The following is a 19,290-nucleotide window of genomic DNA, read 5'->3' on the forward strand; positions in this document are numbered from 1 at the left end:
CATTTCAATACATCCAGTTAAAGCCGACGTCAAAAGTGGAAAACGGCAATTACACAAAAGAAAACTTATACATGCAATCTCACTGCATCCAGATCTGGCAAAGGAAACCATAACATTTCAAATACAAATATATTTGATACCATAAGAATACAAACCAATTTAGAGCTCATCGCTTCCCTTATTGTTAAAAACTCGTTTTACTGGAATGAGTGGAGATGGGTTTGATAAGACACTTTCACTTTCTAATAACTACTTTTTGATCATATGAGCTGCTTTCTCTGCTACCATAGTTACAGGCGCATTTGTATTACCAGATGGAATGGTTGGGAATATTGAGGCATCTACCACACGAAGTCCTCCAACACCATACACTCTGAAAACAAAAGTACAGAACTGCTTCATTTCATGTCAATTTAAAAGACATCTACAGCTCAATACTTTATAGCCTATTTATTTGGAATCTTGAAAGAGCATTGCCTCCCTGGTGGAAATCTGAACTCTACTACAAATTAAAGTTGGCTGCAAACGAGCTTGGCTAGCATGACAAAAGCAACGTACACAAATGTATAACCGCCATTCTCTGCTTTCTTTTTGCTTTCAATTTCCCCTTGAGCACTGAATGTCCCCCCCCTCATCAACCTCCCATGCTTACCTTTTAAGGACCGAGCCTAAATCCTGCATTTCATATTCCATTCTATCCTTCGAAGTAAAATTTGACAACCAAGTACAAGACAAGGACAAACTGACTTGGTTACAATTTAAACTCATTTATGGCTGGCAGTTGTAACATGAAATTTCACAACAGACCATACCTTAACTGTGGGTCCACCACAGATTCAGGATCCCAATATGGCCCCATTTTTGCAGTACCACTATAATGGTAGATTGTAAGAGTTAGATGCCGTGAATAACATTCCCAATACTCTTCAGTATTAAGGGCATAGTCAGTACACCCTGGTAAGTGATGGTCAAACAGTTGGGCCCCAAATCTGTTGAAAATAAAAAAAAAAAAATTAAATGGTCCTGAGGTCTTAACAAGAGCATAATTTTCAAGCGCCTAGCTGGAGCCGGCTAAACAATCAGAGATTGCAAAGCAAGGAATCTGAAATCTGGCAACGCATGCACATATAAGGTGAAAAAGATTTCCACAACCACATTTCACTGATTATGCTGCTGACATCTGGTCATTTGCATAAAGTAGATCACAAATGATTCCTCCAGAACCATGATCAACATTTTACCTACTACAGCACAATCCGAGACTAGAGCAGATCCCTGAACTATGTTATTTACAACAGTTACCACTATCTTCATTATAGCTTTAATGGTAGCAAAATACTAACAATAATTGCAAATATGTACTTTTCTGGTAACTTCCATCTTTGTAATTCTAAACTGAAGATGTAAAATGTTCAAAGAAATTGTGGAGGTGAAAAAAAAAAAGACATTTACATAAAAAGACCAAGATGCTGGAAGGGAAAAGAAGATATGTGCAAAGAAAAGGGACATAAACAAGTAATGGAAATGGACTACAAAAGTTGCAACGCTCTACTGTGGCAGGTAGAAAGGCTAATGCACATCATCCACTTGTGTACTTTAAACAAATTTTACAATACATACTTCTTTAACGACTCTGTCTGACCCAGTTCAACAGCTTTCTTTATGCCTTCAATTAAAACATACATGTCTTCTTCCCTACTGAAATAGTTTGGTATGATCTGAAAAAGAAAACTGAAGAACAATTACAAAAAAATTTGGGGAAATGTATTTCAAAATCTGCAATCCACATTTTAAAAAGACTACACAGCATAAATGTTTTCATACAAAAGTATTTTCAAACAATCCAATAAATAATTTATATCTAATTTCCCAACCTATTTGTTCCAAGATTCATGTCTTGTCATTCATACAAAATAAGCCAGTTTCACCTCAAAAACAAGACCCAAAGCTAGTTCTCAAATAACCTCATATTTTGCATGTAAACTGTATTTGAGGCCAGGCCTGGAAGAATAGAATAGAACAATTATAAAATTTAGGCCAAAGGCCAAGCACTGGGACCAATGAGGTCATTTAGTGCTGAGAAGACAACAGAGGAAAAAGTTATAAAGGTGTAACCAGAGGAAAACCTCACAGTTCACTACTAAACGACTGTCAGAAGAGGGGAAAAAGTAAGAAGGGAGAACTGGAGGAGGGCACTAATATGATTAAATTAGTTTGTATGTCGGATAGTAATGCAGGCTGGCCTATTAAGATATACTACCACTATAAGAAATATGCCATCCTAAGGCTAACCAGATGATCTTATACACTATGAATCATACTCCACATAGCATATTTTTCCTGTGCCTTTCATTACATGAAATAATAGTGGCTACATCAGACATCACTAAACATACTACACTGATTGTTTCCATCCTCACCAAAAATTCCCAGTCCACGGATTGAATGTATGTAGAGTTTAGGCCAAAGGCCAAGAACTGGAACCTACAAGGCCATTCGGCACTGCCCATGGATTGAAAAATCAAATTAAGTCAATGACCAATCCATTGTCTGTAAGAGTTTAGTTTGTCAGTAGATGAATGCAGACTTGTAAAATGATAATAGCCGTTTCCCCAAAATTAATTCATTTAACAAAATGAGGGGCATGTACCAGACATCACTTTTAAGTAGGATGAGAGGGAAGAATCAGAGGAAGATGAGAACAAAGAAAGCTTATTAGAAAAGACCACAAATGAGGAACAATGGTATGAAAAAAGGAGGGAAGTGGAGAAAATGGTAACAAGAAAACCATCTGTTGTGTTCAGAAGGTATGATATAGAGGAGTCTGTTCACAATCAACTGGTAGTTACACTGTATTACTAGGTTTTTCTTGCTTTACAGCAGTATTGTGACAAGAAAAATAAAAATCGATATACATCAGTCTATGCAACTTGATATTGGTCAGCAACCGAAGTTGAAAAGACAAAAATACAAAAATCAATGAAAAAGCTGAAACTCAAGTACAAAAACAAATGTTGTAATATAAAGATATATAATTCAAATGTAATTTAATACTTGGGCTTCGATGGCACAAGAATCGGTAATGAAGGATTGGTGGTAATAGAAGAGTATATTCGAATGCATGCTTGTGTACATGTTACCTACAGTATATATCTTGTTTGTCCTGAACTCATGAGTAAATAATTAGCAACAATACAGTAATCCTCAATGAAGCAGACACTTGAGGAACCATGATCAAGGCTGTTAACAGTACAGCAGGTTAACAAAATGTGAAGTAGGGAGTCTAGACGCAATTCTGGTTCCAGATGGTATTTGTATGGAGATTACCATCTTCTGTCAAACTGCCAAAATGAATGATGCACTTGGGAAAAATAAAGGCGTACGCTATATGATGAATGGCACTGTAATGGGGTAGATGCCTCATCTCTGGTAGCAGGATAATTCTTAGACCAAAAAAAAAAAAAAAAAAAATTGTGGTGAAACTCATTATCTTTGGGGCATGCTAATTTCTAATATTATAAATTTAAAAATGACAGAAATGTTTGCTTAGCTGAGTATACACTATACTTATGTGACAACCATGACTTTCAGCCATTAAAAATAACAATTTGTCGAAAATTGTATTTTTCCTAACTATACAAACCTGAGGTCCTTTAACAATAGGAATTAACTTACGGAGTAGCTGGAATTACGGCCGTTGAATCTTGAAGAAGGTGGTTAGGCAGTAACTACCGTGGGGCAGGCTAGCCTACCTGGATGTAAACACTCCACTTTGCCTTTCGGCCCAGGTTAAGATTGAGGGGTGGCATGAGGTGGGCATCTTTGTTAAAGGACCTCAGGTTTGTATAGTTAGGAAAAATAAAATTTCCGACAAATTGTTATTTCTTCCGATACGAATACAAACCTTCGGTCCTTTAACAATAGGAAGACTCACTGATTGGTGGGAGGAAACTGAGTGAGCCTCTAGAACTGACTGGAGTTCTGCGCACCTACGCTACTCCTCCTGGTCGTAAGAGCGAGGAGTAGTGCCCTGCTGACCTATCCATTTTTCTGTCCGACATATTCTTCGTAGTGATGTCCAGTACCCATACTGGTCTATCCGTCTGCAGCGAAGTGTCTCACGGTCTCGTATCCCACTGCAGCGAAGTCTCTCGCGGTCTCGTACCCCACTGCGGCGAAGTCTCTTTGTCTCCGCGGTGGATAGGACACCGACACTCCATGGTGGGTATCAATGGTTATGGGTACCAGAACAAGCTAGTAGGACGAAGTAATGATTGATCTGGAACAACCGAACTAAGTCCACAGCGTAGATCGTGACAGTCTTGGACGCTTCGACAGCTGCCGACTGACTGCGTTCGGTTGTGTGAGGAGAGCTGTCCAAGCATCCGAGGCGTAGTCACGTGACCCTCGCCTTTTGAAGGGTTATGCCGAGAGACCATACAAATCGTCTATCTGTTGCCACCGATGCCGAAAGGCGAGATAACTATTCTCTCAAGGCATGTGCCCAACAGGCAAAAGTCAATTGCCTTCTAGAGACCGAGGTCCCTGATGGCAAGACAGAAGTTCTCATAGTAATTGAATCTCAGCTAAGGAGAAACAACACTGTGCCGTTGAAGATGAAGGTGGTAGGTGAATGCAGACCTACATCTTCACAGCCGAATCGAGAGAAGTAACTCTCAAGATTCTAAACTTAGAAAAGTCCTGCCGATGACACCAACCCGCGAAGATGGTTTAATCCGCGATTTACAAAGGACTGAAAACGCTAAACCGCTACTTCATTGCTGTTCGGTGAGAAGTCGGAGTTGCAATGAAAGCGGAGTGCTTTTCAGAAATGAAAACACAGGGATGTACTGCCTGAAGAACCGCTTCTCATGGGCTGAATCATCATCATCTTCCCAGGTTATCCAGGGAGGACATCTATATACTTGGAAGTAGAGCTGGCAGGGCAGGGAACAGGCGATGTCTTCTGTTATACATCTACAATTCGGGGTGAACAGTGAACAATTGCAAACCTTCGAATACGAGATATATATAAAGACAAACTCAGATGTCTGAAGAAATCATTCCACATTATCGCTGCGGCAGGTGCGATGCAGCGGGAGACTAGGCTACAGACTTCTGTTACCGTGCGGTAAACAGAAAGATGATAGCGAGTCTATTGAGATATCTCTGTCTGAAAATTCTCGCAATGTCCAAGGCGATGCAGTAAAGATGGTCATTCACGTATGCGAGAATTCCAGTCAACCAGAGACCTAAGTCTGTGATTGCTGGGCAGAGATTCGGTTCGGTAGTCAATCATTGTAGAGAGACATAATTCGACCGTGCTATCTCGGAGAGCCAGCTGGTACTGGGCTGCGGCAGGCAGCCCAATACACCGCTAGCTCTCGCTCACTTGTCATCCTGAGTTGCCAGGTAATCCATTCAAAGAAGGAATGCGTTCGGCTAGAACCATAGAGCGCAAAAAAATACGCTCGAGCATTTGCATTTAATCGAAACGGATTTCGGTGAATGCAAACGCTGAGGTGGTGGTGTTGTAACAATACCATAAGTATCTCAAAATCGAAACTGGTAACTCCTGTGAGGTTGCAGGGCAGTCCCAAGTTGCAGTTCAATTAAGAAGATACTATTCGTCTCTGTCACAACCCGTAGAGTTAACTATGGTATGTACCTACACCTCGGACAATTCAACTGATAACAGAAGCATGTAGCGAGGGCAATATACGTAGTATATTTGTAGGTTTCTGTACATAGATCTCCATCCTAAATTCTCTTCCATTCAAGGGACAAGAATAAGGACTGGAAGCCGACACCCTTTCATTATAGAGTGAAGGAGAAGTTTCCCCGAAGAAAGACTTCTATGGTGATAACAGGATACCGAAGACGATAGTTCAAGCCAAACTGGATGTTCCCACCCGTTCTTCTCTATCCCGGGGTTGGCCGCCTACTGAGGCGACAGACCGTCAGGTCCATCCAGGCTGAGCCCTTCCCGAGATATTCTTTCTTCAGCAGCAGTGCTTTTCTCAAACGCTAGAAATTCCAGAAATTCGAGCATTCGGCGAGATACCCGATTATCGTAGTAACAATTATCTGGGATTCTTGTCTCGCCTACTCTGGACCGTGGTTTCACCCAAGTGTTTGCAGATCGTAGAAGACCAGAACACTTGGAGAGTGCTAGAAATTCCGAAGAACTCTAAGCACTCAGCAAAATCCCCACCGAATTTGTCAGACAATCATTGGGTGGTGGTCCTCCCAATTCCTGTAGAAATCGAGGATGGGGCAAGATCCTTCCTCAACGACGGAAACTTACCTCCGGTAGGACCCGAAGGTCTCCCCCAAGAACGTAGTCCCCAACATGGAATCCTACGGAGAACGCTCTGCAGGATCCCTCCCGTTCCCTTCGCAGCCATAGGGAGAGAGGGAATGGGGGAGGAATATTGGATACTCGCTCGCCTTCCCAGCGGAACTAGCAGTCAGAGAAGCGAGTACGAGCAGCCATCCCTGTGCGGTGATGGCCGCTCAGAGTCTAGGAAAACGTTACCGTCTGGAGAAAACGTTTTCCCGAGGAGGGTTACGAACTCGTACTGTAGGCTATACGTCTGCCGCCACCAGGACCGTCGTCTGGGTGGGGCTGAGCGAGCACCTGACAGGAGAGAGCCAATACCGTCCTCCGACGCGTCCCAGCCCTCGTCGAGGTCGAAACCTCTCAAGAGGACCGAAGGAGGAGCCCACCCTGGTCTCCGAGTACGTGGTCCAGACGGACTGTCATGTGAACGGCGGTGATGGTCCCTCCGAGAGTCTGGGAAGCGTCATTCATCCTCGCCAGCCCCCCACGATCTCCTCCTCCCAGTGTTGCCTGAGGAGGTTGAAGGGACAGGTGAGGGAGACTTGATGCTCGAGCATCCTACCAATACTGCTGAAAACACCACTAGTCTGTAAATTGAGGAAAAAAATGATTAAAGTAATGAGGATACTCCTCACACATCCAAGGGCGCCGCCCTCCGAAGTGAGAGGAGATCCCCAAACACAACACCGCACGCCCATCCTTCTACCTTCTTCCGATAGTAAGTGAAAGGAAGAAGAAGAGAAATTACCATAACAACAAAACACGGACAAACCTTTGAAGTTCCCTTGGTAATTCCTAAGCGTAAGCGTAATTTCCGGATGAATACACATCCCATTACAGGATCAATATCACTTACGTTAAATACATGTCTCATCCTCATGATAAAATACAGTAGAGCCTCGGATCTCGACGCTAATTTATTCCAAAAGGACCGTCGAAATTCGATTATTTCGAGATCTGAATAAAGTTTTCCCATAAGAAATAACTGAAATGGATTAATCCATTCTGACCACCAGTTACTACCCTACCCTTGCCTTTTTATACAATACATTACATGTAAAAATACCAGCTAAGTTCAGTGTTCAAATGAATATCACATTAAACTTATATGTATACTTTTTAAATGTATAATATACTGTATAAAGAAAAGAAAATTGGTCTATGTCCATCTGATTGTTGACCGAATGCCATAGGCTACCTAGGTAACTATGCAAGTACTGTAGTGTAGAGGGTAAACACAAAACGTGTTGCTAACATAATAAAACATTAAAAAGCATGTCTAATTATTACAGTGAATTAATAAACTATTAAAATTAAACCCAATTTATATTTGTTATCAAGAATTTACAAAAAATTGCCTACACTAAGTCGGCAGGATGTGGCATGAAAGGATGTACCATAGCGCAGCCCTGGTGGCTTATAGCGAGACTATGGTAGTAAACAAACCATATCGTCGATATAAACATATTTTTGTCTAATATCAGGGTTGGTTTCAAGGTTATTGAACTAAGAAAAATAATTATGGTACATGGTAAATATATACACTTTTAAGTAAAAGAATCTTCTTAATTTCTAAAATTACTATACCATTACGTTACGTACCAGCATCTCTCGAGTTTAATATCAGGCTAACCTCTTTACGAGGACGCTTACAAACTAAACATACAGACTGCGTTCATTACCGCGCACACGTTACATATGTAAACTGGTGTCATTACCAAATCTCGTACGTAAACATTGACGTATTTTTTATAGTAGATAAAAGAATAGTCATAATTTCTGTACCTACTACGTATACCATAACGGCTTCTCTGATTTAAACTATGGCTACCTCCTCTTCACCAGCAAGCTTAACAAAGCTTAAAGATTGCGTTCGCTACCGAACCACACACACGTTAAGTGGTTTCACTACAAAATCTCACAAACATTGACGTATTTTTACAGTAGACATAAAAGAAAAGTCATAATTTCTGTAACTACTACGTATATCATAGCGGCTTCTCTGAATTTTAAACTAAGGCTAACCTCTTTTTTACCAGCAAGCTTAATAAAGCTTAAAGATTGCGTTGCTACCGAACCGCACATTACGTATGTAACAGTGGTTTCACTACCAAATCTCACACGTAAACATAAGACTTATTTTTACAGTAGACATAAAAGAATCTCTTAATTTCTATAACTACTACGTATACCATAGTGGCTTCTCTGATTTCAGCTAAGGCTAACCTCTTCTTTACCAGCAAGCTTAATAAAGCTTAAAGATTGCGTTGCTACCGAACTGCACACGTACGTAGGTAAACAGTGGTTTCACTACCAAATCTCGCACGTAAACATTGAAGATTTTTACAGTAGACATAAAAGAATCGACTTGATTTCTATATTTACTATATACCATAGCAACTTCTGAGTTAAGCTAAGGCTAACCTCTTCTTTACCAGCAAGCTTAAAAAGCCTAGATTGCGTTGCTACCGAACCGCATGTTACGCATGTCAGTGTTTTCACTACCAAATCTCACATGTAAACATTGACATATTACAGTAGGCATAAAAAAATAGTCTTAATTACTACTTATATAATATATATATATATATATATAGATATAATAATATATATATATATATATAACCATATATACATAGTAGCTTCTCTGATTTAAGCTATGGCTAACATCTTATTTACCGGCAAGCTTAAAGCTCAAAGATTGCATTCGCTACCAAACTGCACGCAACCTACGTACATAACATTGCCTTCACTCCAAACCTACATTTAAAATATGTATTGCAATTGCTACTGAAATGCACGCCTCATGTGTGAGCATTGTCTTATGGAGGAGAAGATAGACGAAACTTACGGTTTATTTTGGAGTTGGGAATGGAGGAAACATTTTGAAGAAGGAAAACCCGAGATGCCATGCAAACACTTTTCCTCTTCGCCTTGTGTGAAGTGGCTGTCTTGGAACCCATCATGAAGAAAAGAGGTACTGCATATACAGTAAAATACCGCCGAAAAAGCAAACGAAATGCGCACAAGGTGTGCGAGACACGTGTTTGACTGTTGTTAACAGTAGCTGCAGACTTTAAACTATGCTGAGAGTGGCGTTACCAGTGTTACCAACAACTTTTGCTAAATTATGCTAGTCAGTCCAAGTCAGATGTAAGCTAAATAGCAAGAATATATGCCAAATGTGGTGCAATTTTATGCCAGAATTATGCTATTAATCTATCATTATCTCATTTTTCTAATACATTGAAACTAAAACAACGATGTAATGGAAATTTAAAACATCTGTATATTAGGTGGGAAATGTTACAAATGACGAATAGCAGTAGTATAACTATTTATTTGATGATCTTTACATGTTAGCAAACTCGAAATAAAGCACCATTTTTCTTTAATATCACATATGCAATTACTAGTAAACGATTTGAAAAATGTGTGAAGATCACTTCGGAAGTTATTCAACATTTTGATATCTCTACTAATAAATTAAAACTAAAAAAGGAAAACAAATAAGTCTCTACGCATGAAGAAAAACACAAATTTTAATTATTACTGCATCGTTATCATGCCACTGAGACAATTTCCTTTAACAGGTCACATACACAATTAATAAATACTTGAAAAATGTGTGAAAATTACTTCAAATATAAAATTTTGATATCAACTAAAAAATTAAAACTAAAAAAGTTAAACAAACAAACCAGTCTCTACTCAAGAATAAAAACTTACATACTTATTACTGATCATTATCATGCCACTGAACCACCATTTTTCTTTAAACAGATCACATACACAATTAATAAATACGTACTTTAAAATTCTTTGAAAATCACTTTGACAATTAAAATTTGATAACTCAAAAAAACATAACTTAAAAAAGGAAAAAAATCAACTTTACTGATCATTTGTCATGCACTGTGGGTATTTATATTCACAGAATTTAACATTCCTTAGTTGGGTTCAAACTTATTAATCAACTGATTTGTTAGTGCTATTCTTGGGTCAAATTATGGTAAAAAACATGAAATTATGCTACATTTGGCAACACTGGATGACGCCAACTAGGGCCAGCTGGCGGAAACAGTTTTGTTTACAAACATCATATGATCTGGGGGTCAGAATCTGGTTTTTTGTATGAACACCGATACAAAGTTTATTGGAAATTAAGTGGCGAAATCCGATTATGTCGAGTTCTAATACGGTCGTGAGCCGGGGCTCTCTACTGTACATATCTCGTCCTCATGCAGGTCTGAGCCAGTGTTAAAAGGCGAAAGAATGTAATATGTTAGCATACCTTAGCCGCTGACTCTTAACACAAGTAGAGGGGTGGTTACAAAGGCTACCACAAAAAGTGGGTTTGTATATTAAATGAAAAACCAAGGACCAACCTTCACTTAGTATTAATATCAAACACTATACGGATAACTATTTAAATACAAAAAATAAACCAAAAGGATCCACCGGGAAAATAGATCAACGACCAGTCAGTCGGAGCTCACAAACATTAGTCTTCATCGGAAGACGGTCGAAAGCAAAGTGGAGTGTTTAAATCCGGGTAGGCATGGTAGTTACTGCCTAACCACCTTGTTCAAGATTCAATGGCCATAATTCCAGCTACGCCGTAAGTTAATTTCTATTGTTAAAGGACCGAAGGTTTGTATTCATATCAGAACAACTTATAAAACTAAAAAAAATTGCATTAGACAATTTACAATAGCTAAAAATCTATATTCAACCTGAATGTAACACAAACAAATTACCTCTGGATAATCATATGGGTTAGTCGACCTCAGCTGAAGAAAACCTCGACTAAGTGGCCGCAAGAGCTTTGTAATTACAGTGAAGTGATGCACTTTGTGGAGGTGGCGGTAAAAGTCATCCCAGTAGACCCTTTTTAGTCCGAGAGTTTTGTAGAAAAAATCTCCATCATCAGATCCATGGGAACCAGACAAGAAGTGGTACTCTATATCTGGCCAGTCATCTGTGGAATTCTCAGAGGACACAAATCCAAGGCCCTCTACACCACCAAAAGTTGTCAGGGGCCCTGTGCCCAGAGTCGCAAATTGCACAAGGGCTGGGAAGGTACTTATAAGATTCGTTATCAATGACACAGGCTCAGTGATGGTAAAGATGGGTCCAGATGCAACATGATCCTATAAAACAAAATGTATATTGTAAAGCATGTCCAACATGACAGCTGCTTCAAATTCCTTAAAATAACAAACACTGCTTTTATTCATTATACTACTGGTAACCTCGTCATCTCATTAAATATTTTAAAGATATAATACTATCAAAAATAAATACTAATGTAGTTTACCACACCAAACTGCAAGCTCTAGCACTCGGACAGCATTGCCCTAGGGAAGCGAAGTATAAACAGGCATTATGTCAGATCATTATGCAAATGAAAGGTACATATTAATTCTTCCAGGATATACAGTCAAACCAAACCTCGGTTTCGTATGCCTCTCTTTTCATACGTTTTTTGGTTTTCGTACTTTTTTTCTAAGAAATTTGGTCTCACTTGTGTCCGGAAACCGAGGTTCCACTGTTCTTCCAAAACTAAGGTGTGTCTTATATCAGCAAAGGCAGTATAGTTCACAGCAGTTTTTCATGAACATTTACACTACATATCATTATCAGTTATTTACTAATTCTTCACCCATATCTAGTTTTTTCATAAATGGCATTCAAATCAGTTTCATCCCCTTGGCAAATATGGCGTTTTTGTATTGTTCCTTAAAAAAAAAAGGTAAACCATTCATATATTAATCGTACCATACCTTTTCTTTAACTCTTGCAGTTTTACACGAAACAAAATTCTTTTAGACATTAAATCCACAAGGATTTGATCTTACCATGTTTTTCAGCCTCCACATTCAAATGTGACAGCTTATTCATCCTTTCAATTTCTGCAACCATGAATCAACAATATGCAAAAAAACAAAAGCTTACCATTAAATTTCTACCAACTGGTAAATCTTGAATGACAGAGATGTTGAACTGTGCAAGATGTCTGGCTGGCCCAATTCCAGATAACATAAGTAAATGAGGGGAACCCAAAGCACCTCCTGACAGGATTACTTCTTTGCGTGCCAAAACTTTCAAGTCTGTTCCATCATTACGGTCATACGTCACACCATACGCTCTCTTCATGCCAGAATGGATGAGCACTTTCGTCGCAAAAGTATTGAGAGCAACGTGCAAATTGGGGCGATTCCGCGCAGGCCGAAGGAATGCTCTGGCATTAGAACATCGATAACCACCTCTTACAAATCCTTGGGGTATCATAAACCCAGTCTGCTGGTAACCGTTGCAGTCCCCAATTGGGTATCCCAATTCATATGCTGCTTCTATGAAGGCTGAGGATAATCTCGTTCTCCATGAAGCTTCACTGATGGTTAAATAGCCACCTTTCCTATGGTATTCTGTAAAATTAATACATACTGTAAAGCTTTTTAACAACTGCATTCCGCTGTAAGTTAAATATCTGTTTAGTATACTATTAATACAGTTTAAAAAAAAAAAAAAAAAAAAAAAAAAAGTGCAATTCCATCTCATTTCAACAGGCTCAGTAATAGAAAACTTTCATTCACACCACTCAATTACAGGTTAATATTATGTAACATTCATTAACCAGTTACTAATGTAAAACAGTCATGTCACATGAACAGGTTAATCTCCTACCCTAACCTTCAGATTTTGAATTGTGAAAGCTGACATCATTGCAGACTACATCCACCTAAAGAATAGTTACATAGAACGTCCACCCACCACCTCTGACAAATAGTGCATACTACTAAAAGCATGTATTTAAGAAATCAGCCCATAGGAGTTACAGTTGTAAAAAGTTCCTGGGTTAGGCAACAAGACCAAACTCACAAGATACCAGAAGTGAAAAAGATATGCTAAGCTCTCTAACATGAGGACAAACCCACAATAAACCTTATACATAAGGCAATCAAAGTCATTCAATTAGAAGTAAGATAAACATGCAATAACTTTGACCTGATTGGTTCCTTACAAAAATCACAATGTTGAAAATTGTATTTTTCCTAACTATACAAACCCGAGGTCCTTTAACAATAGGAATATAACTTAGCGACAGCTGGAACCAGTCGTAAGCTTCGAACAAGGGGGTTCAGTAGTTAACTGCTTGTCCGACAGTGGGCAGTCTGCGTGACTGAGAGGTGAAGAGTCACTTTGCTTTAGGGCCAGGAAAAACAGAGTGAGGGGTGGCATGAGGTGGGACACTGTGTAAAGGACCTCAGGTTTGTATAGTTAGGAAAAATACAATTTTCGACAAATTGTGATTTGTTCCGATACGTAATACAAACCATCGGTCCTTTAACAATATGAAGACTCACTTATTGGTGGGTGGAATCTGAGTCTTATGAGCAGACTGGTGTTCGTCCTACCTTGGTTCCCTCCCTGGTCGTAAGAGCAGAGGGAGGGATCCTAACCTCTGCCCAGCTGATCATGGTGTGCACCGCAGGTTCAGTGGTCAGACCTCTGGACCAAATTTATAAGAGGGAGGCAAGCATACCTCTTATAAATAGCAAGCAAGAACTAGTTCCTACTTCAAGAGCCAATATGAAGTCATGGGTTTGGCTCTTGTTGGCCTCCACTCACCCCCTAGTTAGGGGAGTGGTGGACAAACACTTCTATCCCTACTGAAAGGGATAGGTTGGAGCTCGGTCGTGTAGCTTACCTGCATCTGCCTCCTGTCCAGCATAGTGGCGACCGCGGCCTTCTGCCCACAGGTAGAGGAGGAGAAAAGAGGAGGAAGAGAAGCCAATCACACACTCTTTCATTCGTCCATTCATGCAGTCACACAAGGATGCAATGCTGTTCTGTCTGCTCGGGTGCTGGGTAAGCTACACAACTTGTTGAGCAGCCACCACGGGTCCCAAGAAAAAGGTGTCAAGGACCTGTGGTTTGGTTTGGTTTTATAAATTTTAGGTGTAACACCAAGCACTGGGGCAGCAAAGGCCATTCAGCGCTTACTGTATAACTATGATACTATAAGACGTGTTATATCATATAAAGCAGGTTTATTTCTTTGAGGTAATTTACTATGTTTTGAAGCGGGGCATTTTCTCCCAATAGTTCTTCAAGTGGTATGTTATATATGTTGTTGGATCTTCGTTTTCTTTTGAATTTATTACATTCAATTAGCAGATGACGGACTGTGACAAGAGTACGACAATGGTCACAGTAAGGGGCCTGTCTTTCCTCGCCTTGCAACATCAAGTATTTGTGTGTTAAGTATGTGTGTCCTATTCTTAATCTTGTTAATATGACATCTTCCCTTCTTTGACATTGTTGTCTATTCCAAGGTTTTACAGATGGTTTAATATGCTTTAATTTATGATTCAATTCTAGCCATTCTTCTTTTTCCCCATTTTGATTGACAGTATTCATTTATTGTTGTTTTAATGTCATTGTAAGGTATTTGTATTTTTTTGATAGACTCCTTTTTTACTGCCTTTTTGGCTTCTTTATCCACCTCTTCATTACCCTTTATGCCCACATGGGAAGGGACCCAACATAGTTTTATATATAGATTTCCGTTTTACTATTATATCTATCCACTCCCTTATTTCTTCAATTACGGGATGAGAAACTGTGTATTGTCTTAGCGCTTCTAAAGCACTGTAAGAATCCGTGTATATTACAAAGGTATCATTTGCCTTCCCCACCATAAAGGTGTGTTTTATAGCCTCTAATATAGCATTTATTTCTGCAGTGAATATCGAGCATATTTTGGGAATTTTTTCCCTTATTTTTATATTTTTTGTTACTACAGCATAGCCTACACCCTCCTTCGACTTGGAACCATCTGTATAAATACTAATGTCCCGTTTATGTTTTTCCTGGTGTGACAGAAATTCACTCTTTAATTGTGCATCGGTTACCTTTTTATTAAATGTTTTTTCACAGATTTCTATTTTAGCATGTCTCCACGGAGGTATTTTCGGAGTGGTTATTTTTGATATGCTACTTGTTCCTAATTTTAGGTGTTCTATATCAGGTTTTAATCTATTTTCCAATGGTTTAGAGGCTCTTGGTTTATTGTCATAATTATTTGTTATGTTCTTCATATATTTGGTGTTTGGATTATCATTAAGGTTATTTATTTTAGCTATATATTTTAATCCAATTTCTTCTCTTCGTACTTTCAGGGGATCTATTCCTGCTTCTACATACAGACTTTCCACGGGGGAAGTTCTGTAGGCTCCAGTGCATAGTCTAATACCCATGTTATGTATGACATCCAGTTTTGTTAATAGGGTTTTAGAAGCACTACCATATACTTGACACGCATAATCAAGTTTACTTACACAAATAGCCTTATATACTTTTATCAGAGAGGTTCTATCAGCACCCCAGTCATTATGCGCAATTACTTTTATTATATTTAAGGATTTTCTTACTTTTATCGCCAGTTGTTCTATATGTTCTTTATATGTAAGTTTTTTATCAAGTATTACACCAAGGAATTTTATCTCATCATCATATTCAATTATATCATTTTTTATGAATAAAGTAGGAATTAATTCCTGTTTTCTTGATCTTGTAAATCTGACCGCTTTAGTTTTTTGCGGTGAAAATTTAAAACCCTTGTTATTGGCCCATTTTTTTATCCTATTTATGGCTGCTTGCAATCTGTTTGTTATGTCCAGCGCTCTTTCACACCACTACATATATGACAAAGTCATCTACAAAAAGGGATCCTTGGACTCCTGGTGGGATCATTTCAATTATCTCATTTATTGCTATAGCAAACAATGCCACACTTAGTACACTGCCTTGGGGAATTCCTTCCTCCTGGATAAATGATTCAGAGATTTCTGCCCCCACTTTGACTTTTATATATCTTTCAGATAGGAATTCCCTAATATATTCATATAAATTGCCTCCTATTCCCCATTCTATCAATTTTTTTAAAATCCCTCCCCTCCAGGTGGTATCATATGCCTTCTCTAAATAAAAAAATACTCCTATTGTTTGTTTTTTACCAACCATTGAATTTTGTATCTCCCTTGTAATCATTAAGAGGGGATCTATGGTACTTTTATTTTTCCTGAATCCAAACTGTCTGTTTGATAATAGCTGTTTATTTTCTAATACCCATATTAATCTGTTATTCACCATTTTTTCAAATATCTTACTTAAGACAACTAGTAAGGGCTATTGGCCTATAGCTGCTTGGTGACTCTGGGTCTTTTCCTGGTTTTAATCCTGGTATGATTAAAGATTCTTTCCAGGTTTTAGGTATGCTGTGAGAGTGCCATAATTCATTTAAAATTTCTAATAAGAAGTTTTGCTTTCATCTGGTAGATTTTTTATCATTTCATATCTAATGTTGTCTTCCCCTGGAGCTGTTGGACTTGCAAGTTTCAGGACATTTTCCAGTTCTTCCATGGTGAAAGGAAGATTATAGATTTCCTGATTATTAGATTTTATTGGTATTGGGACATAATTTTTGATTTTTAATTGAATTTTTGTGTATAGTTCGAGATACTAGATGTTTTGGCGAAGCATTTTCCCAATTCATTTGCTACTAGTTTGGGGTTTGAAACATAGTTGTTTTCTACTTTTAATGTAGGTAATGGTTCTGGCCGATATCTACCCTGCAGTTTATTTATTTTCTTCCAGATTTCTTTGTCTTGAGTTTTAGAATTTATATTATTAATATATTTTTTCCATGAATTTCTTTTGGCTATCTTGAATATTCTTTTCTGCTTTGCTTTAGCTCTCAAATATGCAATTCTATTGGCATCACATTTATGTCTCAGATATCTTCTAAAGCATGTCCTCGTTATCTTCCTTGCTGCTTTACATTCCTCATTCCACCAGGGTACCAGTGGTCTAGTCGGATTGCCTGAGGTAACTGGAATAGTTTCATTTGCTTTATCATCTATTGTTTTTATTAGATGTTCATAAGCATCTATGTGGTTTGTAAAGTCAGATATTTTTTTGTTAATCACCGTTTTCTCTTTATATAAATTCCAATTTGCTTCCTCCATTTTCCTCTTCGGTATATATGTTATATTATTATTATTTTTTAGCTCAATTTGTATTGGCCAGTGGTCACTCCCAAATAAATTATTATTTACTTTCCAACTGAAATCTGTGGCAATTTCTGGGGAACATAAAGTGATGTCTATTGCAGATGAGGTATTATGATAAACATCAAATCTTGTTGGAGAACCATCATTTAAAAATAATCAAATTTTTTTTATCTATAAAATCTAGGACAGTGTTTCCTCTCCTGTCAGATGATGTACTTCCCCACATGGGATGTTTGGCGTTGAAGTCACCTACTAATAGGTAAGGTCTTGGTAATTGTTCTATTAGATTTTCTAAATCTTCCACTTGTAATGGTCTATTATTTCCAAGATGATCTATTAAGCGACTTTCTAAAGATGGTTCCATGTATATTGAGCATAGTTATTTTTTTTTCCAGGAATACTTGAACTGCACATGCCTGTATTACTGAGTTAATCCTAATAGGTTGGCATTTGATTGAAGAATGCGTTATGATTGCAGTTCCTCCTTGGCTGTTGTCATTTAAAATTAGTGTTGATTTCCACACATTATAATTTATGCCAGCATTGAGAACATTGTTACCTATTTTAGTTTCCTGTAAGCAAATGATATTTGCATTACATTCTCTAATTAATGATTTTAAGTTTTCATTATTTGATACGTATCCTCTAATATTCCATTGTAAAATAGACATTTTAAAAAGGTTTTGGGTTTTGTTTTAATATCTTTATTTGTTTTCCTGAACTCTGAATTTTATTGAAGTTGTATAATTTTGCTGTACTTTGTTCTTCTTTTGGTGGGTGATGTATTTCTGCTATTGTTTTCTTTATTGGCTGAAGAGTCTCAGGTGTTCTTTTTATTAGGGGTGCATTTAAATGGCTTTTGATCTTGGGTTCTATTCAATACTTTCTTCAATTTTATCTGATGTTTTAACTTTTTCTTTTATTTGGGTTTCTCTTTTTTCATTTTTAGTTTGCAAGCAATTTTCGTTGACTTTGTCTTCTCGGTATTCATTTTTTTCCATATAGATTTTGGGTCTTACGGATTGTTTAATTTGTTTCTTGGATTTGGGTGGGGTTGTTTCAAGTAGTCTTTTTTTGTCTTTTGACTTAGCTCTTGTATTTTGCTTGTCCTCCACATTCATCATGTCTTCTTGCATTTCTGGTGTTGGTAATATATTATATAAATTTGTGTTGCTTATATGTTCTGTAGCTTCCGAGCTTGAATTTTGGGCCTTTATATTATGAGTATTTTCAGTTTGATTTATACTGTGCAATATTGTAGGAATTTGGTTTTGCGCTTCTTTATTTACTACCTCTTTATATGTGTTTTTCCTTGCTGGGTCTTGTAAACCTCTTACTTTTAGTTCTATCTTCGCTTCTCTTATTGACATTCCACTCCTTTCTTGTAAGATTTTTAGTTCAGTATTGTATAGGTAATATGCGCATTCCTTCGATCTTGAGTGGTGATTCTGACCACAATTTATGCAAATTGGGTTTTTCACAGTCCCATTTTGTTGTGTGGTTGTATGATCCACAACATGCACATCTTGGAGCTTCTCTACAATTTTTATTTGATCAAGGACCTGTGGGCAATATCCCGAAGTAGAAGGAGGTAAAGTGGTCTGGTTAGCCCAAACCCCTGCCTTCAGAACCCGTGCCACAGAGAAGTTCTTGCGTTCGAACGCAAGGGTTGGACCAATACCTCTGACTTCGTGGGCTCTCGGATGAAGGGTACGGGTATCGTCACTACCATCCGCGTCATACGTGCTCCTGATCACCTCACTCAGCCAGAAAGTGTTCTTGGATAACTCTTTCTTGGTAACCCCAGTGCTAACAACAAAGCAACATCTTATCTGCATCGTTATCGTTGAAGTCCTTCAGGGAGGG

The 19,290-nt window shown here is 38.2% G+C and overlaps 1 protein-coding gene across 1 annotated transcript; it reads right to left on the bottom strand.

Moving 5' to 3' along the window:
• Window positions 1–231: 231 nt before the first annotated feature.
• On the bottom strand, window positions 232–17,788 carry LOC135214070 (glucose dehydrogenase [FAD, quinone]-like). Its single transcript, XM_064248183.1, has 6 exons — window positions 17,641–17,788; window positions 12,302–12,774; window positions 11,104–11,496; window positions 1,621–1,718; window positions 813–989; window positions 232–373 (listed from the first exon to the last, which is right to left on the bottom strand). The coding sequence occupies exons 1-6, from the start codon at window positions 17,786–17,788 to the stop codon at window positions 250–252; spliced, it is 1,413 nt and encodes a 470-aa protein (XP_064104253.1). The 3' UTR covers window positions 232–249.
• Window positions 17,789–19,290: the final 1,502 nt, after the last annotated feature.

This window comes from Macrobrachium nipponense, chromosome 45, assembly GCF_015104395.2.
Source record: "Macrobrachium nipponense isolate FS-2020 chromosome 45, ASM1510439v2, whole genome shotgun sequence".
Classification (NCBI taxonomy): domain Eukaryota; kingdom Metazoa; phylum Arthropoda; class Malacostraca; order Decapoda; family Palaemonidae; genus Macrobrachium; species Macrobrachium nipponense.